The sequence below is a fragment of the Dendrobates tinctorius genome, unplaced genomic scaffold (genome assembly GCF_039654945.1).
Source record: "Dendrobates tinctorius isolate UK_male_01 unplaced genomic scaffold, ASM3965494v1 ptg000035l, whole genome shotgun sequence".
Classification (NCBI taxonomy): Eukaryota; Metazoa; Chordata; class Amphibia; order Anura; family Dendrobatidae; genus Dendrobates; species Dendrobates tinctorius.
Window position 1 is genome coordinate 441,901 of NW_027361703.1, and position 23,956 is coordinate 465,856.

Below are 23,956 nucleotides of genomic sequence, written 5' to 3' on the forward strand. Positions count from 1 at the left end.
TAGCACTCCAAGGGCCACAACACGACCCCAGACTCTTGTATTGTGCTGCAATACCTGGGAAACTTTGGCTGTGTGACTTGTATGTTCCCATGTACCACAGCCCTGAAAAAAATATTAGCTTTTCCCAATACCTTGGCCAGTCTGTACATCGTATTCAGTTTTGTTATGTTTCAAGCAGAAGTTTTCTGGGAACTTCTATACAGAACATAATGAGCTTATATTTTGTGCCATATATGCAATATTAATATACTTTTAATTCTTCTTACTTTGGTACTGAATGAGCCCCACAATATGTGCTGGAGATGCCAATTTCCACTTTGCTCTGAGCTTGTGCTATCACTTTCAGCATCTTAAGCTCAGTCTCCAATTTTAACCCGTATCCACTCTTGCACTCCACCAATGTGGTCCCAGCTCGGCGCATGCGCTCCAGGCGCTGTTTAAAGCTATCGAACAGCTCTTCTTCCGTAGCGGCTTCTGTGTGTTGCACTGTAAAGTTTATTCCTCCTCCAGCCTGATGTACGTCCATGTAAGTGGCACCTGCAAGCTTAGAAAAGAGGATGCAATAAGCAGTCAACCATACATGGCATATTGGATTTAGAGCGCAAGTCTAAATAGTGGCACAATATTGCCCAAGTCCTTATGCTTCCGAACTATGAAGCCCTAGAAACTGGGTGTGCCGGCATATTGAGCAATTCTTCTTGGGAAGTCAAATCTCTAGTGCAATCAAGTGGGGTAATGAAACAGGGGAAAAAAAAAAAAAAAAAAAAAAAAAAAAAAAAAAAAAAAAAAAAGGTATTAGACCCACCGGTAATGATGTTTCCAGGAGTCCATCCTGACAGCACCATGGAGGACGTCCTCCTCCTCCTTACAGGGACAGGAAAAGCACACGAGAGGTTAAAAGGTCATGTCCCACCCCCTTTCCCTCAGTGATTTAACAAGTACCACAAGGTGGATGATGCTAGTAACAGTTTAATGAAACAATCATATTACAGCATATGACATATCATAATTAGAGTTGAGCGATACCGTCCGATACTTCAAAGTATCGTATCGGATGGTATCGGCCGATCTTTAAAAAAAGTATCGGTATCGCCGATTCCGATACCGGAAGTCCCATTCAAGTCTATAGGACTTCCGGTATCGGAATAAGAAAAACCCTTTCCTGCCCTTGTACAGCCTCTCTGGGGTCTGTACGGGCCTTTCGGGGGGCTGTGCCGGCCTGCCAGGGGGTCTGTGCAGGCTCCGGTGGTCTGTGCCGGCCTGCCGGTGGTCTGTGCAGGCTCCGGGGGGCTGTGCCGGCCTGCCGGGGGGCTGTGCCGGCCTGCCGGGGGGCTGTGCCGGCCTGCCGGGGGGCTGTGCCGGCCTGCCGGGGGGCTGTGCAGGCATCGTCCGATGGGACTACAAGTCCCATCGGACGATGCCTGCTACCATGACAGTGATTGACACATTAGCCAATGATGGGACAGTAGTAGTCGCATCATCCGGCTAATGTGTTAAATGTAAAAAAAAAAAAAAAAAAAAATCACATACCACATACATACCACATACATACCACATACATACCACATACATACCACATACATACCACATACATACCACATACATACCACATACATACCACATACATACCACATACATACCACATACATACCACATACATACCACATACATACCACATACATACCACATACTACATATATACTACATGCATGCTACATACATACTACATACATACCACATATATACTACATATACTGCATGCTACATACATACTACATATATACTACATGCATGCTACATACATACTACATGCTACATACATACCACATACATACTACATACTACATATATACTGCATGCTACATACATACTACATATATACTACATGCATGCTACATACATACTACATGCTACATACATACCACATACATACTACCTACATGCTACATACATACTACATGCTACATACATACTACATGCATGCTACATACATACTACATATATACTACATGCATGCTACATACATACATACTACATGCTACATGCATGCTACATACATACTACATGCTACATACATACCACATATATACTACATACATACAATACATTCATACAATACATACATAGACATACAGTACATATAACAGAGTAACATACTTACCAATACTTGTCACATTGTTCCCCGAAGCCATTGTCGTCTACGGAATAAATATTAACATAACAAACCACAAAAATACTCACCCACGATCCGAAGCAGTCCACGAGTGTGTCCCACGACGATCTTGGGTAGAGAACGGCAGCATCGGATGATGCTGCCGTTCTCTACGGGCTGCAGGAATCCAATGACGGAAGGTAGGTATCCTTCCGCACTGTATTCCTCCGCCACTTAAAAAAAAAAAGTCCCTAGTCTCACTTTATGCCATTGCTGTGTGGGAATTTCCCACACAGCAATGGCATAAAGTGAGACTAGGGACTTTTTTTTTTTAAGTGGCGGAGTAATACAGTGCGGAAGGATACCTACCTTCCGTCATTGGATTCCTGCAGCCCGTAGAGAACGGCAGCAACAGCTGATGCTGCCGTTCTCTACCCAAGATCGTCATGGGACACACTCGTGGACTGCTTCGGATCGTGGGTGAGTATTTTTGTGGTTTGTTATGTTAATATTTATTCCGTAGACGACAATGGCTTCGGGGAACAATGTGACAAGTATTGGTAAGTATGTTACTCTATGTTATATGTACTGTATGTCTATGTATGTATTGTATGAATGTATTGTATGTATGTAGTATATATGTGGTATGTATGTAGCATGTAGTATGTATGTAGCATGTAGTATGTATGTAGCATGCATGTAGTATATATGTAGTATGTATGTAGCATGCATGTAGTATATATGTAGTATGTATGTAGCATGCATGTAGTATATATGTAGTATGTATGTAGCATGTAGTATGTATGTAGCATGTAGTATGTATGTAGCATGTAGTATGTATGTAGCATGTAGTATGTATGTAGCATGCATGTAGTATATATGTAGTATGTATGTAGCATGCATGTAGTATATATGTAGTATGTATGTAGCATGTAGTATGTATGTAGCATGTAGTATGTATGTAGCATGTAGTATGTATGTAGCATGCATGTAGTATATATGTAGTATGTATGTAGCATGCATGTAGTATATATGTAGTATGTATGTAGCATGTAGTATGTATGTAGCATGTAGTATGTATGTAGCATGTAGTATGTATGTAGTATGTAGTATGTATGTAGCATGCATGTAGTATATATGTAGTATGTATGTAGCATGCAGTATATATTTAGTATGTATGTAGTATATATGTGGTATGTATGTAGCATGTAGTATGTATGTAGCATGCATGTAGTATATATGTAGTATGTATGTAGCATGCATGTAGTATATATGTAGTATGTAGTATGTATGTAGCATGCAGTATGTATGTAGTATGTATGTAGTATATATGTAGTATGTATGTAGCATGCATGTAGTATGTATGTAGTATTTTTTTTTTTTTTTAACATTTAACACATTAGCCGGATGATGGGACTACTACTGTCCCATCATTGGCTAATGTGTCAATCACTGTCATGGTAGCAGGCATCGCCCGATGGGACTTGTAGTCCCATCGGACGATGCTTGCACAGACCCCCGGACATCAGCACAGCCCCCCAGCAGGCCGGCACAGCCCCCCGGCAGGCCGGTACAGACCCCCACAGGGTGCACAGACCACCGGCAGGCCGGTACAGACCCCGGGCAGTCCACACAGCCCCCCGGCAGGCCGGCACAGCCCCCCGGCAGGCCGGCAGAGACCCCCGGCAGGCCGGCAGAGACCCCCGGCAGGCCCGAAATGACGGCGCATCATGATGCGCACACACCGCGCATCATGATGACGTCAGGCCGTCAATCAACTGAACTTCCGATTCCGATGCCGAATTCCGATATTGAAAAAATATCGGAAGTCGGTATCGGAATTCCGATACAGCAAGTATCGGCCGATACCCGATACTTGCGGTATCGGAATGCTCAACACTAATCATAATACAACATAGTATAACATAACAGGGAGGGAACTACCCGTGCTGTCAGGATGGACTCCTGGAAACATCATTACCGGTAGGTCTAATACCCATTTTCCAGGACGTCCACCTGACAGCACCATGGAGAGTACCAAAGCACCTCCTCAGGGTGGGATTACCGCCTGGAGAACTTTCCTCCCAAATGCGGTCTGTTGACCAGCTAACACATCAAGCTTGTAGTGCTTGCAGAATGTATTAAGGTTGGCCCAGGTTGCTGCTCTACAGATCTGATCAACCGAGGCCCCCACCCGTTCCGCTCATGAGGCCGATACCGCCCTCGTAGAGTGGGCCTTTATGGAATCTGGCGGGCTGGCGCCTTCGGCTTGATAGGCGTCAGATTACTGAGGTAATCCAGCGTGCGATGGACGCCTTAGAGGCCCTTTTCCCTTTATTTTTACCTCCAAAAAGGATGAACAGGTTTGGGTCGATGCGCCAGCTATTGGTGGCCTCTAGATAGTCTAGAACTGCGCGCCTCACATCCAGCGAGTGAAGACGCCGTTCCTTTTTATTACGGGGATTGTCACAGAACGATGGTAACAATACCTCTTGGTTTAGATTCTTTGCGGAGGCTACCTTTGGGGTAAATGCCGGGTCTAACCTTAGGATTATACGGTCATCTCTTATCTGAAGATATGGGTCCTTAGTGGACAGGGCCTGGATCTCCCCTATTCTTTTGGCCGTGGTAATGGCTACTAGGAAGGCCGTTTTACGAGTGAGAGCAGGGATGGTTATTTTCTCGCTGAGGGAATAGGGTCCTGTACAGAGGAACCCGAGTACCAGGCCCAGGTCCCAAGGCGGGGTGAGCTGCCTAATCGTGGGGCACAGGCGCTGCGTGGCTCTTATAAATCTGATTACCCAGGGATGTGAAGCTAGCTGGTAATCGAAGAAGGCGCTCAAGGCTGAAATCTGGACTTTCAGAGTGCTGGGGTTAAGGCCTTTATTAAAACCTGCCTGCAAAAAACTTAGTATACTAGGGAGGTCGGGGGTGCCCGCCCCGAGATCGGACCTGCCACCTTCCAGACAGAATCTTTTCCATATCTTTTGGTAGATTGCGGATGTCACCGGTTTCCTACTGGCCTGTAGGGTAGATATGACCTGATCCGACAATCCCTTTGCCTTCAGAATGTCCCTCTCAGGATCCAAGCCGATAGGTGGAGTCTTGCTGGGTTTGGGTGGTAGATCGGGCTCTGGTGGATGATGTCCTTCCGCAGGGGTAGCTCGACTGGGTTTCCTACTGCCATGGCTCCTAGAAGGGGAAACCAGCCTCTTTGGCCAGTATGGAACGATCAACATCACTCTTGCGTGGTCCTCGCGTATCTTCCTGAGCACTGCCTGTATTAGAGCCAGTGGTGGGAATGCATAAGCGAGGGATTCTCCCCAAGTCTGGCTCAGGGCATCTACGCCTTCCGGGTGGTCCGTTAGATTCAGGAAATAGAATCTGGGGACCTTCGAGTTCTTTCGGCTTGCGAAAAGATCTATACTGGGGGTCCCCCAACGCTGACAGAGATGGTCGAAGATCTCTTCGTTCAGTTCCCACTCTGTCTTGTGGATCCGTTGTCTGCTCAAGTAGTCTGCTACTTCATTCTGAGAGCCTTCTAGGTGTACTGCGGTCACAGATCGGACTGTTCGTTCCGCCCACGCGAATATCCTTCCCGCTAGGGCCTGTAGTGGTTGATGTCTGGGCCCTCCCTGGTGCTTCAGGAATGCCACTGTTGTCATATTGTCGGATAGTATGCGGACGTGACGATTCTTTAGTACAGACTGGTTTCTCCGCAACGCTTCCCAGACCGCGAAGAGCTCTCTGAAGTTGGAGGATCTGGTCCTGATGTCTACTGGCCATCTCCCCTTCTATGTGGGCTCCCCAACCCCACGCGCTGGCGTCTGTGGTGACTACCACATATGGAGAGGTTGTCCATAGTACGCCCACCTGAAGGTTTCTGGACTGTGTCCACCACCGAAGGGATTCCCTTACTCTTTCTGGCAGCCTTAGGGGTCTGTCTAGCGATGCCTGACTTCTGTCCCACCTCGCGAGGATCTCTTTCTGTAATGATCTCGAGTGGAATTGGGCCCATCGGACACACTGGATGCAGGCCGTCATGAGGCCCAAGACCTCCATTGCCTCTCTTATGGAGCATTGACGCCTCAACATGTATCTGGTTCTGGCCTGAATGGTCCTCTGCTTCTGCTCGGGTAGCCAAGATATTCTGTTGGCTGAGTCTAGAAGGACTCCAAGAAATACTTTTCTGGTCTCTGGCCTGAGGTCCGACTTCTCCCAATTGATCACCCAGCCAAGGAACTCCATTACGGTAATTGCTCGGTTTGTGTCGCGAATGAGCTCTTCTTTGGATCTTGCCACCAGTAGGAAGTCGTCTAAATATGGAATGATCACGATACCCTGATCTCTCAGGTAGGCCACCACTTCTAACACCAGCTTTGTAAAGATTCTGGGAGCTGAGGCCAACCCAAATGGAAGACACTGGAACTGGAAGTGGCAGGTCCAGGCCGGTAAACTGACCGCGAACCTTAGAAGCCTCTGGGATGAGGGATGGATAGGGACCTGGTAGTAAGCCTTTTTTTAGGTCTAGGGTACACATGACGGCGTCCCTGTATATTAGGAGGATTGCGGATCGGATCAATTCCATCCGGAATCTCTTGTACCTGACCCAGGCATTTAGCGGTTTCAGGTTTATGATGGTACGAGCCTCGCCCGATGGCTTTGTGATCGAAAACAGGGAAGAGTAGTGCCCTCTTCCTGTCGAGGGAACTGGTACTATGACCTTTGAGTCTACCATGTCCTGTAGATCCGTCCACATTGGAGTCCTCCAGGACAACAGTGGGGGCAATATATCTCTCGGGGGGAGGAGAATAAAGCTCTATGCTGTAGCCTTCCGCGATGGTTCTGAGGACCCATTGATTGTGGGTGACTCGGGACCAGTTTGTTGCGAAGTGGCGAAGTCTCCCCCCAATACCTATGGCGTCATTGCCTCCTCGATCTAGATGTTGATGTGAATGGGGGACCCTTGTTCCTCCCACCTTGGCTGAAGGAGCTCCTATAGAAGCTTCTATTGGACCTTGCCCGACCCATGAATTCAGTCTGTCTCCTAGAAAAGGAGCCTCTCCGAAAGGGCTGGGGCCGCCTGGGTTTTTCCTCTGGAAAACCCCTTTTTATCGGACACCAGCTCTAGAATATTATCTAAGGCTGGCCCGAATACCCTCAGGCCCGAGAAAGGGATGGAGCATAGCTTAGTTTTAGAAGCGTTGTCCCCCGACCAGGATTTAAGCCAGACTGCTCTTCAGGCCGCATTAGAGAGGGAGTTGTTTCTGGCTGCAAACCTTACTGATTCGGCCAACGTATCCGATAGGAACACCGTGGCCGATTTCATGAGAGGAAGAGACGCTAGGATCTCTGATCTAGGGGTCCTGTTGGTTAGGCGTTCCTCCAACTGCCCCATCCACAAAAACAGACCTGGCCACCGAGGTGGCTGCTATGTTGGCTCTAATAAGAGCCGCCGACGTCTCCCATGCTCTCTTTAACAAGACGTCCGCCTTCCTATCATTCGGGTCTCGGAGACCTGATGAGTCTTCGAATGGGATGGCCGTTTTTTGGTAACCTTGGCGACTGGGACATCTATTTTAGGGACTTCTTCCCATGCCCGGGTTTCCTCGGGATCAAAAGGCAGTCTATTTTTAAAGTCTCGGGAGAGTATCAACCGACGCTCTGCCTCCTTCCACTCCTCCTGGACCATCGCTCTGATGTGTTCACTTACAGGGAACACTACCTGTTTCCTGGCCACTAATCCTCCAAACATCAAGTCCTGTCTGGACTGTGGTTTAGGGACTTCTCCTATTTGCATAGTGTTCCTGACTGCCTGGACCAACTCGTCCGTGTCCTCCAGTCTGAACAGGTACTTCCTGCTCTGATCCTGTCTATCCCCCAGGATCTCGCCTTCTTCCTCCTAATCCGAGTCCCGGAAGTCAGACTCCTCACTAGGGCTTGCTTCCGACTCTGGGTCTGCCTCCCACCTTGGACGTTTGCGACTCGGCCCTGGGCTGGGGGACTAACGACGTGCGCTGCTGGCTGTAGAGTCCTGGACTTCCTCCCTTATCAGCGATCTCAGTTCGGCAAGGAGGGATGGCTGTTCCTCGCCTATGACCCTTGAGATACAGGGTCCGCATAGGGTCTTGTTATAGGTGTCTGGCAGCTTTACCCTGCATACGGGGCATCGGACTGATTTGGAGGTGGCTTTTGCCGGGTCCTTCACCCCCAAGGGGGATTCTGCCGGGGTTCCCTTCTAATAATACAGAAGGGGCTCTACTTAGATCTGGGTTGTGGGGATGGATGGGGGAGGGTGGTCTGCGCTATGCGCACTTACCCCTCCACCTGCTGGAGTGTTTCCTTCCATCCTGGCGCGGCTCTGTAGAGCGCTGTGGACCCTCCGAAGCGTGCGCTGTGGACCTCAGTAGCACGCTCTGTAGACCTCAGTAGCGCGCGCGCTGAGATTCAAGGCCGGCGTGTGAAGTCACCGGATGTGACGCGCGACCTCTCGCGATAGGCCGCCTCCTCCACTTCCTGCCCGGGCTCACCTGCGCGCGGCCCCCACCTGCTATGGAGGCCTGTTGGAGCCGTCGCTCCCTTCCCGGCGCTGACCGCGCCGATATCCTGTCAGTGCCCGCCTGGCCTGCTGCCGCGGGGAGCCGACCTCCGCCTGCTGCGGCGGTCTGCTGTGTCCTGGTCCTCCCTCGGCCTGCCACGGGGGCCCAGCCTTCGCCCGATATGGCGGACTGCTTGAGGCTTCGCTCCAGCCTCCCAGGGCCGACCGCGCCATCCTTTCGTCGGTGCCCGTTCGGCCAGCCGCCTACGGGGAGCCGACCATCGCCTCTATGGCAGTCCGTTCTGGAGCCGAGAGCCTCCCATAGGGAGGAACGGCTCCCTCCAGGAGCGTCGTCCTGCTCCTGGCCTTTGGGGAAGAGGGACTCCCCCTCGGAGCGTTTCGGCCCCGGGACCTCTTGACAGGGGAAGGCTTTGACTGGCCGTACGATCCCCTAAGTCTCTCGTGTGTCCCTCCGTGCAGGGACAGGAAAAAAAACACTGAGGGAAAGAGGGTGGGACATGACCTTTTAACCTCTTGTGTGCTTTTCCTGTCACTGTAAGGAGGAGGAGGACGTCCTCCATGGTGCTGTCAGGTGGACGTCCTGGAAAAAAAAAAAAAGTTAAATTCCCACATAAATCTGTATCCAAGGCAACCTTAAGGCTGTCACATTACAGCTCCATGCATGAGGACCACACTCATCATTTTCCCTGTGTAGCTGGCCTCCTTAATAACTACATGTTCTACTTGTGTTCTTTGCCTTCAGTTAAATATTTATGAAGCCTTATTCCAAAACGCTATTTTAAAGGGAACCTGTAATATTAAACATGCAGATCTGCCAGCAGCAGATGAACAGGAGAAGCTCAGGAGATTTAAAGAGCATCCTTAGTTTTCATTTTTATTCAATAGTAGACATGAAAAATAAGCAACTGTATAATATCTCATATTAGGGAGATTGCTTCTCTCTGCCAGAATTGAACAGTAATTACAACAAATTCTCAATCTTGAGGTGAAAGCTATATTCAGTGAAAACAGAATTTCCTATTACTAAGACTGGAGAAGGCAGCTGCTACTGATTATATATATATATATATATATATATATATATATATATATATATATATATATATATATATATATAATCTATACACAAATATTCAGGATTGAGAGTCCTCAGTAGTTGATACCTTTTAATGGCTAACTGAAAAGATGGTAACACATTGCAAGCTTTCGAGACTACTCAGGTCTCTTCATCAGGCTAGACTAATACAAAATCTGAAGTCACATATTTATGCACAATACAGCCTAGAAAAAATGCAATAGATAAGACAAGTGACGTGAAGCAGAACTATCAATATGGGAGAGGGAGAAACATAAATATAAACATTGGACCAGTTCATAGATAAGGAGTCCGGATGTTTTATGGTCCTCTGATTGGGGTCTAGTTCTGTGTTGTGATGCCCCCACACGGTTTTAAAAGGAAATTCCTTAATTGATGGAAAAAGACATAAATCCATGCGACACATTCATTCCAGCACTGAGAGTGTCAAAGGTCGTCATAAATTTGTACTCCCAAACTAGTCTCTCTCTCTGAGAATTGAAGTTACCTTTCAATACCAGTAATTTCATATCCACGCTGCTGTGATCAGGGATACAGAAATGTTTTGTCACAGGTAGATCCATTCTTTTTTCTCTTATTGTGTGACGATGAGCATTCATCCTTGTTCTAAGCTTTTGCCCTGTCTCCCCCACATACAGACCCCCAGTTGGACATTTAGTACAAATAATTAAGTACACCACATTAGATGTAATGCAGCTGAAAGTACCTGCGATCTTGTAGTCCTGATGTGAGTTGGGGATCTTTATCTTGTCCGTGGTCATTATAAATGGACAGGTTTTACATTTTTTTCTGGTTGCAAGGAAAGGTTCCTGCAGCTGTTGGAGAGGACAGGGAGCTTCTGACAATGATGCTTCTTAAATTTGGGGGCTGCCTAAAACACAGCAGTGGGGGGGGGTCTGGAAAAATGGATTTCAATCGGGCATCTTTTTGTAGTAAAGGTTGTAATTTCCGTGCAGCTCCCCTTAGCACCTCCAGATTTGGGTTGTAGGTGACTACTAGAGGCACTCGGTTATTTTCTTCTTTAGCTTTGTAATTTAGCAGGTGATTCCTTGACAATCTGGTGGCTCTTGTAATTTGGTTTTCAATTGTTCTTGGATGGTAACCCTGATTCAAAAAGGTCTTTTTGAGGCGACCAAGGTGTTTGTCTCTATCCATGGGGTTGGAACATATACGATTGTATCTGATGGCTTGGCTATAGATAGAGTTCTTTATGTGTTTTGGATGGAAACTGTCCCATTTAAGGTATGTTGGACGGTCGATTGGCTTCTGATACAGGGATGTCTCTATTTCATTGTTTTTTAGCTTAATGATGGTGTCCAAAAAATTAATCTCAGTACTGGAGTAGTTGAGTGTTAAATTGATGGTGGGATGAAATTGATTAAACTGTTCGTGGAACGTCTTTAGCTGTTGCTCAGACTCCGTCCAGATGATTAAAATATCATCAATGAAACGGTAGTAGGCCAGGGGCCTGATGGGGCATGAGGACAAAAAGTCACTTTCAAGCTTTGCCATGAAAAGATTTGCATACTGTGGAGCCATTTTACTTCCCATAGCTGTGCCAGTCTCCTGTAGATAGATCCTGTTGTCAAATTCAAAGTAATTGTGGGTGAGGATGAATTTTATAAGTTTCACCACTGAGGACTCTCAATCCTGAATATTTTTCTATCTACTGGCTAACACGGTACAAAGATATACATCTTTCCTGTATCCACACACACACACACACACACACAGTACATGCAGACATCTGTTCTGTGCTAACAAGCTGCCCATACAATACACGGCATCTCCAAGCCAACAGGTTCTTTTCACATTCATTGGATACATTTCAATTTTTATTTATTCAAATTTATTTTTATAAATGGGTCACAATTTTGGGCTTGATGTTTGGATATGGGACGAACCCCCACTCCATCTTAAAACTACCATAACTACAGTAAACCTAGGCACTAGAATAGATACACAACACATTTTGGTTGTCAAAATGGCCACAGCTTTATTTAAATCACAGGATAAAAACAACCACAGTAGGAGTCAGGTGAAGTGCTTGTAGATTGGGATTCCCAAGTACTGTGATATCCCCAGCTGTTTGACATACAGCACCAAGACAGACAACTATAAAGGGGTGGCATGCACTGGCTTGCCATTCAAGCAGAGCCAGTAAACTTTCAGGGCACCAATGACCCTATTATCCTCACTCCTGTGCTTAACTACTGTGCCCGCCCCTGATTGACGTTACCAATACAACATCCTTGAGGCTGGCCACCAAAGCCGAGCCTGTTCACCACCATGAGGTTTTACATCCTATATTAGCTAAAATGAGTCCACCTTAACTTGTCTGCTACTTCCACCTGACTCCTAAACCGCAAAGCTGTTGTAGGAGGAAGGGCTCCCGCCGAGTGTCCGGGCTGGAACCAAGGGGACTGCTGTCTAAGTTCCTAGGGAGCCTGTTTCTGGGGAGCAGAGTTAGGGTATGGACCCCTGAGACTGACAGAATGGTTGGGGCGGAGCCTATATAAAAGGGCGGAGGACGCCAGTCAGAGTGATTCAGCAGAACGGCAGAGAAGGAGCAGGAGACCGTGGGAGCGAGTGCCACCAGCAGAAACCAGAGAGGAGGACAGCAACAGGAGGGAGGCTCACGGTGGATGGTGCGCTGAGCCGACCGACAGAAGACCGCTGCTTCACTCCAACCCGCGGCTGTTGCCGCCTCACTCCAGCTCACAGCTGCGGACTACCCGCAGTCACCCGTGGCCGCTGCAGCCTCACTCCAGCTCGCGGCTGCGGCCTGCCCGCTGCTGCACACAGTCACTGCTGCTCCACTCCCGACCACGGCTTGTCCATTGCCACTCGCAGCGCCATCACGCCGCGGCGAGGGCCAGGCCGCCGCGGGTCCCCTAATTTAGCCAGTGGCCTACCAACCACCACTCAGCCCTGAGGCTGCGGCCTCGACTCTCCCACTCCCAGGCGGTGTTCCGCTGCCTCTGCCGGGAGACATTCCACCAAAGAACCTTTCTAGGGCCTGTTGTGCCCCTGCTTTGCCTGGGCGTCGGAACGCCTGAAGACTACGCCAGATCCTCGGCAGCTGGGCCCAGCGGCTGCGACGCTGAAGCACCATCGTCCAGGACGCCGGGGATGTCAGGACGGATAAGTGACACTACATAATTAAGGACCCGTAGTCGGCCATACCGCGGCCCTATAGTGACCGGCCTTTGCCAGAGTAGTTGTGTACTTACAACCAGTGTTTGTTTGTACCAAGTCCCTGCGAGGACAATTTGTTATTGTGTGGTTGCTTAGGATAGCCCTACCGGCATCAATCTGTCTCGCGTCTCGTCACTGCATCCATCGTACCTGCCATTACCACACTGTGACCGATTATAAATTCATATTTGACTTTTTTTTATTAAATAAAAATCACTTTTGTAAACTTCTAAACTAGAAGTCCCTGCAAAAGCATTAAGGGGACTAACTTGGCAAACCTCCGACTCACAAAGTCATCCTACAGTGCTCAGTAGAGGAAAAACCCCCCGTGGAGGAAACCTTTAGGGAACCATGGCTGAAGGATTGCCCTTCCCTTGGGCTTAGAAGGTTAATGCTGTTAACTCTTTATAGTCATGATGAAATTGATCCTGGTACAAAATATAGAATGGTAATTTCAAAAATAGAATAAAGCACTCATCATACAAGAAATAGTTAAAATGTTTTAGGACAAGGATTATAAACAGGGCAGGAAATGCTTCGTCCTGTTCATCCTGTGTAAGAAAGAGGGAGAGAGGCAGATTTCCTGTTCTATGTAAGCCCCACCCTCCTCACAGTAACCCACCAGGCACATACATACTGTGCTTCTTAGGTTACTTTCACACACATCAAGTTTTTTCTGACAGGCAGGATCCGGCGTCAAGATTGAAAAACTGATGAAACGGATCGGATTTTCCGCCGGATCCGGCAAAAATCCGGATCTGTTTTATCAGTTTTACATCTCTTTCTTCTGTTTTTTTTTTTAATCTGTTTTAAGATGGATCCTGTTATGACTGGGTCACCGAGGAGGATAGCAGGCCCAGGCCAAGCCACAGAAAAACCAGAGAGGTTGGAAACTAAGTGGATTGCAGACCCTGATCCTGTCCACACAACTAGCAGTAGCCATGGAGCGTACCTACGATGATCCTAGACGCCTCAGCACAGCTGGAGAGCTAACTAAGCCTAAAGCAAGAAAGGGGAAATCTAAACTGCCCAGGAGCAGACCCCAAAGGAATAGATAGCCCACAAACATTGTCGGTGAGACAAGATGAAAAACACAAATGCAGGCAGAAAAATAGACTGAGCAAACGATGGGGCCCACACTGACTAGACAGGACAGGAAAGGAAAGACTGTCTGCAATCACGCAAAAAGTCCAATACGTCTGATGCACAAAAAACACTGAAGTCGCACGACTTCGCCCCCACTATATCAGCACTCTGGTATATTCTGAAAGCGAAGCAAACAGACCAATATAACAGAGGACAAAACAAACTGGCACAAGCAGTAACATATGGGCGGTGATTCAGCACAGCCCCAGCCGGAGCTGGCTGACCTGCACAAAAGCAGAGATAGACAAAACCAGATCAAATGCAAACAGAATAGCAAATGAACCACTTAGCTGAACCATGCAGGGAAAGAGCAGGAGAGATCAGACCTCAGGAGGCACAGGAAGAAAATCACCAGCAGGGATTGAGGGAGTCAGCCGTCTTAAATCCCAGTCAGAAACCCCAGATTTCCAATCGTCTTCCTCATTATCAGGTGGCAAGTCTCTGTTAGTCAGATCAGCTCCACTACCTCCAGCAACCAGAGGGAGCCCAGAAAGAGAACTCACAACCCCTCTCAATATGAACAGCTCTACTACCTTCAGTAAAGCCAGAGAGAGAATTCACAACAGGATCCGTTTTTTTAAACCGCCCATGGGAGGCTACCAAACATGATTGGATACTGAAAATCTATATATACAAGGTTCCTACAGCCCATCTTTGACAGGTTGTAGAGGAGAGCAAGTGGCTGGCGAAGATGGAAGGCGTGACAGCAAACATTCTGAAGATTAATGTGGATTTTACTGTTGAGGTGAATCATTTGAAAGAGATTGTTCTGGAGTCTGAGCGAGAGAGACAGCAGTGCATCACGTGTCTGCGCCGACGACGTTTGTGTATCCACCCCATCACAGCCAAGAGAATGACGCATGGGGTGTATTCTACACTATACCTGGAGCTACAAGGAAACTAAGAAATTTTTCTCATATGTTCGGATGCAAATGGAGAACTTTGATTTATTGGTGGAACGAATTGGACACCTCATCTGAAGTGACACATATTGCCGCTTCTCAATTTCACCGGTGGAGTGTCTGAAGGTGACTCTTCGGTAAGCCATTTTTATTGTATCTCCTCCTTGTAAAGCACACTATTAACTGTAATGTTGTTGCTGGTAGTTTTAATAATTCATTTTATTGTATCTCCAACTGTTAAAGATGACTTATAACTGTAATGTTATTTCTGGTATTTTGTACTCATTTTCCCCTTTTTTGTCACAGATTCCTTGGAAATGGCAAATCCCTTTTGTCACTCCATTTCCAGTCCAGACTTGGGATTTCCACCATCTCCGGAATTGTGAAGCACACATGCTGTGCATTGTGGGACTTTTTACATGCCGAGTTAATACCACAATGGAGAGTTGGCTGGAAATTGCAGATAAATTTCAACAAATCTGTCAATTTCCCAATTGCTTCGGTGCAGTGGACGGGAAACATATCCGCATCGTCAAGCCTGCTGGATCTGGATCAGAATATTATAACAAAAATCTATTTCTTCGTTGTGCTCATGGCCATCGCTAACACGGAATACAAGTTTATAGTGGTTGATATTGGGGCCTATGGCCGCTCCAATGATTTCAAATTATCGGCAATGGGGCGTCATCTCTATGGAGAGACCTTCCAATTTCCACCCCCAAGACTGCTGCCTGAAACCTCTGGGCCACCAATGCCATTTGTTTGTGTTGGGGATGAAGCCTTCCAACTATCAGAACACCTGCTGAAACCATACTCCAGTAGTGGATTGACGCCATCTAAAAGAATTTTAATTACCGCCTCACACGAGCATTAAGAATGGTGGAGAGCGCTTTTGGTATTCTGACAGCAAAATGGCGAGTTCTATTGACCGCTATCAACCTGAAGACTGAAACTGGACGAGGTGGTGAAAGCTTGTGTGGTTCTGCACAATTTTGTTATATGCAAGAAATGGATTTCAATTGATGACCACCCTGAAGAAACCACTTTGCATGATTATCACAACATAACATGTAGAAGTTCTGTGTCAGTTTCCAGAATAAGGGACACATTTGCTGAATACTTTATTTCACTTCAAGGAAGAGTAGACTGACAGGATGAGAGAGTTTGAACAATTTCTCTTGGATCTTGTAACCAAAAGTCATTGACCTTCTTTACTCACAGTATTTAACTTTGTTTTAACCAACTTTTCTTACCTTAAAAACCTTAACTCAAAGACAAAAAAAAAAAAAAAAAGAAACCAAAATCCTTTTTTATTTACAAATTCTTAAGACCAAAAAAATTTTTAAATCGACAGTGTGAGGTGGAGATCATGCTGGAGGGGCTGTCAGATTGGGACACTTCGACATTGGGAGTGTGAAGAGAGGAAAGTGATGGTGGTGAAGGATCAGTAGGTAAAACAGGTGAAGAAAGAAATACATCGGGTGGACATGAAACCGGGAGTAGTATTGGGAATTTGGAAGGTTTGAGGGGTGGAGTGGATGGATTGGGAGGCAGAAGTGGTGGAGGCTGGAGAAGAGGGGTGGGTTTGGGGCATGATGGGTGTTGAAGGAGACTGGTGGTAGTGAGCAGGTAGTGGAGGCATGGATGATGTGGTTGGGAAGTGGTACAGGGCAGGATGCTGGTATTGCAAAGGTGGTGGAGGAAAGACAGTGGCTGGAGGGGGAGCAGGTGTGGGAGGAAGTACTGGGGTGGGTGGAGCCAACATGCGCTAGAGTAGACTGGCACAATTGCATTACATGCATCTGCTGGTCAGGAGATAGCTTATCCATGCACACGAGTACCGACTGGAAAAATGTGTGGTTGGGAGCTTTACTTGCATCTGACTGCATCCTAACCAGGAGTGTCCGCAATTCCAACATACTGTTGTTGAGCAAATGAAGTCCTGCGGTCATTTGCTCAGACAACAGTTTCAGACAGTTCTGGAAGGATGCACAGCTCTTTTCCTGACCCCTCTGGTGCACTAGAGGTGGTGGCAGCAGAGGGATGGGGTAAAGGAAAAGCTATATCCTCACCAGCAGATTCATGCAACGCAGGTGGCCACGATGCTCCAGCACAAGGGGATGGGACCGATGGATCAGATGTGAGGGAAGGGTGGGAAGGTGCAGATGAGCCGGGACTGTCGAAGTGTCCCTCAGTGGCTGACTCCTGAGGGATCGCCCCAGAAGTGTTCAACTCTGCAGGCTCCCGAGTGCCTCACACCGATGACCCTGGGAGCTGCTTTGAGGACCTCTGGATCGAGCACCAGAAGACAATAAAATTAAAAACAATAATTATGTGCTTTGATGTAGGCGTTGTGTGCAATGTGATGTCTGTAATGTTCACTTTTTTATGTGTAGTGTGATGATGTGTTTCTGCGATGCATGCAAGAAACTTACCAATTGCAAGCCCATTCTGGGTATCTCTCCACCCCTTCGGTCTTCTGGAAGCACCTCTTCTGCTGCTTCAACTTCCTGTTATAATATATATCCCCCCATACATATACAGGGGGGTCCAACAGTAGGTGGACAGTATGTGTAAACTAGGGTAGTGAAACATTTCCTAATAACTGGTTTGGCCGAAGAGGCCCACTTGATTGGCCAGCATGTTCACCAGACTTGACCCCAAAGGATTTGTTCTTTTTGGGAGTACTCAAGGACAAAGTTTACAGTTGAAAATCAAGAAGTGTCAGTGATTTGAAAAATTACATAAGTGATGCATTCCAAGAAATTAATATCCAAAGAGACTTGTGCAAAATGGTTTGTCGAAGCGTAGGGCAGACTTCAAAGCTGTGCAAATTGTGATGCAGAACAGTTTCAGCACCTGCTTTGATATAGAGGGGAGTGAAGGGGAAAGGGGAGTTGTGGACAAATCACACTGTGTATATGGGCGCTGTACATTGGGGGATTCTGGGGAGATTAATAAATAAAGTGCGGCAATTAGAAGCATTGTTATAAGAGCACATTGTGATCATCAAAAGAATACACAGGGCATTGTTACTTTCTAGGGGGAAAATGTGGTCACTGTTTTCTAGGGCACTTGCACAGGGCATTAACATTTTCTAGGGACAATTTTACCATCTAGGGGGCATGATCATGTGGGACAGCAAATGGAGCACTGTAATTGTGCCAAATAGCCGGTGCTGTAAAAGGGACGACGTGCTCGGAGATAGCATATCAGAGATGTAGTGTGATAAATTGTAAAGCCCTTAAAATTTTAAGGGCTTTTAGATTATTGCTCAGAAAAAAAAAAAAAAAAAATAATTATATTATATTATTATATATATATATATATATATATATATATATATATATATATATATATATATATATATATATATATAGCCAGACAGCTACAGCCATCCAGTGGCAGACATGTCTTCTTCTGGGCGCCCTCCCCTACGTCGTCTGTGCTTAGGGGTAAAAAAAAAAAAAAAAATATATAATATATATATATTATATATTTTTTTTTTTACCCCTAAGCACAGACGACATGTCTGCCACTGGATGGCTGTAGCTGTCTGGCCTGGCTCTGCGGCTGCTGGCTGGCCACGCTCCCTCGCTGGCCCCGCTCTGTGGCTGGACACATGGTAATGGATGAGGGCCTCACTGGCATTGTTTATATCTGTTTCCTAGGGGCTGGCCAATTGGATCTGAGCATGCTCAGACCTAAAAACCGGAACCGGTGGCCGGATCCAGCTTTTTCCAGATCCGGCGCATTCCACACCCATAGGCTTCCATTATAGAAAAAAAAAAAAAAAAATACCCAAAGGGATCCGGCGCTGTCCGTTTTTTCACCGCAGACAAAAAACGTTACTAGAGACGTTTTTGCCAGACGCTAGAATGAAACATTTAGCCGGATGCGGCGAAAGCCAGCAGAAATGGAAGGTCATGTGGCACGATCCAGCACTAATACAATTCGATGAGAGAAAACCGGTTCCGACAGCAGCTTTCGCCGATCTAGTTTAACAAATAGCTGGATCCTGCCTGTTGGAAAAAAACCTGATGGGAGAAAGTAGCCTTACTCTGAAAGCAACATCACTCTTGCTTAAAATCTACACCAACAAAGCTGCAGGAATAAAGGTCCACCCATCCCCAAGTCATGCCCCCTTCCGCCTATGGCTGGTGTTGACTTTCACTTGCAGTACTACCCAGCTGCTAAGAGCTACATCCCTGTTCACATCTTCGTTAACTTCTCCAAAATGTACAGTATCATAGAAGGTTAATAGATAACAGTATGTTACAACTTACTTTCATAGCAAATTCATGTACTCTATCACCTGCCCACACAGGATGGGTGTGAGCATCGACAAAGCCTGCAAAGCAAATGGAACATTGTAGACATTAGATATTCAGGTTTATCACACCATTTTATAGTGGGCGACTGTCCGACATATCAGGAGCACAACCCATTTCCTTAATGGCATCCTCTATGTAGCATGAAATTCTCTCGTGGATCATAAGGGCAGCCACAAGCAGGAGGATGGAGAGTGTTCGCCCCACTATGGGATCAGCTTAGAGGTATATTCCATGTCTATGAAGCTGATGGACACACAGTACAGAGCCTTTTCAGGACTCATTCCATTTCGGAAGTCTGTACCCTTGAGTTTTTTTAATAATTATTTCTAGATGGAGTTTGGTGAGGGTCAGGGCAATTGCTCCCTCTTTAATCCAAACTGGACTCATTTGTGTATTACATGGCTCTTATAAGGAGGAGAAACAAAAGAACCAGTCTGTTACAAAAAAATAAAAATGCAGGCATTAGTTTTTACTTAATCAGGTTTTGGCAGCAAAGTCATATTTTTCTTACGTACTAAAATGTATCAGCACGCAGAAGAGACAAATTAGCGTCTTACTGCCAAGAGAGTAAGTTTTGCCTGCGGCAAAAAACGAAGTGTGAATATAGCCCAAGACTGGCTACAGGGAGAAAATGAAGTTTTATTTTCCCTGTAGCCATTCCCTTCCAGTCATCTGGTTGGTGCAAGGAGCGGTTACAGTCACTGCTCTTGACACAGTAAAGCCATGTTCACACATCACCTTTTAAAAAGCTAAAAATCAGACAAGTGTAGAGGAAACAAGTACATCTATTCTGCAGATTTGACCCACTCTTGGCTTCAGCTTACAAATACTGTCATGTGAACATGGGCATAGTGCGCTGTTATCGCTCCCCCTACACCTGGGAAGACAACCTGCCCTGTACACATTCAAGGGCTGGCGGTCACATTTCTGGGGAGCGGTGACAGTGCACTCATTGTAGGGAGCATTGATTAACAGCTCCCAGCACCTCCCCAATGACTGAAAAAACACAGCGCCTAAAGAGAACAGGCTCCAATCACTTACCTGGTAACACGCATTTTCCTGAGCAGTCAATCACAGTCTCAAACTCTTCACGACAGAATTTATCATGAATTAAATTTGTGGGTCCTACAGCCTTGATGAAGCCGTCTCTACAAACAACAGTGTTAGATTAGGAGGTTGTAAACTAAAATCAGACAGACTGAGAAAAAAAAGACTGCAGAAAGCAAGTGGGACATGGCATGGTCAGCACAACAGGGCATGGTCAACATAGCAGTTATACATCATACACCAAGAAGCGGTAGTTGTTAGGTAGTCCAATGACTCATTTACATTATATGGCCAAAAATACCTGGCAAGATAATTCTCCACATCAGCAGGATTTTGGCGATACCAAACATGCGTTTTTTTTTATTTTTTTAGAAATGTAAGTGGTGAAGAAAAAAAATAAATAAATAAAAGCATGCGACTCAGAACATGCAATATGCTGATCAGATTTGGCAATTCAAATCTATGGTGATCCGCAAGACTTTGATGTAAATCAGAAGGTTTCACAAATCTTGCTTTCTGGCAAAATTGAATAAAAATGTGACCTTCCAAGTTTTTTTTTAAATATTGTCTCGGAAGTGAGCACTCTTGTTCTGAAAAAAAAAAAATAAAAGTTAATGGAGCCTTCTAGGATGAAATCCATTCTACCTGCCCGATTCTGCTGCAGTAGATTGTTCCTTATAAGTGGATGTATACAGCTAAAGCGCTATAAATCCAAATAAGGCAAGCCAACCGTTGTGACGTCTGAAAATAAAAGCTTGCCAAAAAATTGGGATTTAGCTCAGAGCTTTGTGGGTCTTGTCACTAACCGAATGGGGATTTCCTACATATTGAGATGGGCCCAGGAAACTACTAAACGTCAGGAGAGGAACAGCGGTAGCTTAGCGAAGCAAAAAAATAGGTTGTTTCATTGGGGTTTAAAAAAAACTAAACTCTGTATTTTTTTTTTAAACCGTCTGTATTTTTCCATATGGAACCACATTGTTCTATTAGTTTCATCAAACGTATCACAACAGGTTTAAGTTTACAATAGGAAGCAAATCACTGGCAGTTGGTTCCTTCTTGGGCCATGTAACATGCGCCATTACATTAATTAATGAAGACTGTAAAATAGATGGAACAAAAGAGGGCTGCTTGTGTGAAGTTTAGATTGTTCTTTGTGCTTTAAAATACTATATTTAATAGCATGTACAATGTATTTTCTTAAAGCCTTCCACATGGTGTTCCCCCATTGTTGATGACCATTCTGAAGGCAGCAATATTGGAGGGTATTTTTTTTTTTTTTTAACACCTTAAATAGCGTATTTTATTGTTGGCCCCCCCCCCCATTTAAATGCAACATGGGAGACATGAGATTTAGGCTATGTTCCCCCAATAAACTGCTAGAGGTTTTTTTTTCTCCTCTGAAAATAATGCAAGTGACCCATTTTACTTAATGGGTGTAGCATCAAAAACCTCAATGCTCATCATGGGACCGTAGAATGCAGCGGATTCAACGTGCACATCTTCCCAAATTTGGCACAATATTCAGCTGTAGAATGCTACGACCAGAAATTAAGTTGAACCAAAGACTGGGGTGCATTTATATCTTAATTTTCACTATTTTTGTGGCAGACACTAGGATTTATTTGTTGAGCCATGTGCAGCTATGCACCCTCCAATTAAAGTACACCCATTGTAAAAATATAATATAGTATATATTAATTTTATAAAAATATACATAGTACTGTTTTGACATTATGTCCAGCTATTGGCACAAGCTGGTGAATTGTTTTAGAAGCAGTTTAAAGAAAAAAAAAAAAAATATAATAGATTACTAGGGAAAGTTAAACATTTACTTGTATATTCAGTAGGTTTTGTCTCTTGCAGCTCCTTATGCTACAGATCAGCAGAGCATTTACTTCATGCATTGATCGAACCCAGAGGACTATAGTACCACTAATTACTTTGTGTTAATACATAAAGAATCTCCACACCAGCCATATTATACCAACACACCTGTAAATGGATTTGCGTAATCTGGAGGTCATTTACGTATATTGGCCTTTATTTATGTTCTTCCTGGTTTAAGCAGGTATAATACATACATAAAGGCATTTTTGGCTTTCCGGACTTACTTGCCCACCACCATGCTGGCTTTCTCCAGTATGACTAGATGTTGCATTCCCTCCTTGAGCAGGTACTGTTCTTCGTTCTGACAGACAACAACGAGTTGTTCTGCATTTTGCAACAAAAGTCTAAATTTGTCAGGCATCTTGGTAGCTGCAGCCCAGTAGAGGGTTCTGTCCTAAATGCTGAGCTCAGGCAGAGCCTGTGTTTGCAATGTACAAAGGCTACTGCCCTCAGCAGCAATGACAGACAGGTGAGCTTTGGAACCTCCCATGTATTTATATTGGTGGGAGAATTACATGTTTCCCACTTGTCCCTTCAACATCTTTCTAAGGCTGGTTTCACATTAGCGCTTTTTAAGCGCACGCACGGCCGGGGGTAGCTCCGCCCCCGAGCCGACTCTCTGCCCGGCGTGCCCGCCCCTTGCTTGTAGCGCCGCCTCCTAGCGCACAGCGGCGCCTGCGATCGGCGCACCCTATCTTTAGCATAGGGTGCGCAGATAGTGCGCAGGCCGTGCGCTAGTTGCGCTTTGACCTGCGCTGCGTACTTTTGACGGTGCGCCGTGCGCGCCAAAATCCGAAAAGTTTGATTTTGGCGCGCACGGCGCACCGTCAAAAGTGCGCAGCGCAGGTCAAAGCGCAACTAGCGCATGGCCTGCGCACGATCTGCGCACCCTATGCTAAAGATAGGGTGCGCCGATCGCAGGGGCCGCTGTGCGCTAGGAGGCGGCGCAACAAGCAAGGGGCGGGCACGCCGGGCAGAGAGCCGGCTCGGGGGCGGAGCTACCCCCGGCCGTGCGTGCGGTTAAAAAGCGCTAATGTGAAACCACCCTAAGGCTACTTTCACATTAGCGTTTTTTAGCGCAGCGCATCGTGCACAATAGAAATGCATTCCAAAAACATCATGCGTTTTGCATGCATTTGCGTTTTTTAGGCGCAAGCGTTTTAACCAGTTTCAAGCCATGATAACTCTAAAAACTCTTGCGTTTTGTAACTCAGGCGTGCGAATGTCCATGTGCACACCTGTGTTCCCATAGACTGTAACGCGTTATTTTGTTGCATTCCGTACGCAAGTGTGCACGCATGCGTTTTTTTGACGTTGTTGGACGGACCGAAAAATGCAACAGGTTGCGTCTGGTGCACCTAGGCACACACCTTAAAAATCGCACAGGGAAGGAAAAGCGCTACTGTAAGTATGCACACTACACCATGGTATATGAGACATGAGTGAACACAGCTTTTATTGGCACACAATATAGACAAGTGCAAGCTAAAACATAATTAAAACATGGTCTTGGTACTGGGTACCTGCCAAGGCACGGAAAGGATACATAAACAAAATACCAAGTGATGTGACACAATAGACAATATTGTTAAGCAATAAATAGTAAAATAATACAATAGTCACATGTGGTAA

The 23,956-nt window shown here is 46.0% G+C and overlaps 1 protein-coding gene across 1 annotated transcript in view; it reads right to left on the reverse strand.

Annotated features, from left to right (window-relative positions):
• The window catches only part of LOC141087599 (probable imidazolonepropionase), a 50,851-nt gene extending 28,057 nt beyond the window's left edge, over nt 1-22,794 (reverse strand). The window contains exons 1-4 of the mRNA XM_073573194.1: nt 22,549-22,794; nt 20,429-20,535; nt 19,340-19,404; nt 267-544 (exon numbers count right to left, since the gene is read on the reverse strand). Coding sequence (XP_073429295.1) covers nt 267-544; nt 19,340-19,404; nt 20,429-20,535; nt 22,549-22,685 — 587 coding nt within the window. The 5' untranslated portion in view covers nt 22,686-22,794. The remainder of the gene's footprint in view (nt 1-266; nt 545-19,339; nt 19,405-20,428; nt 20,536-22,548) is intronic.
• Between the last annotated feature and the right edge of the window lie 1,162 nt (nt 22,795-23,956).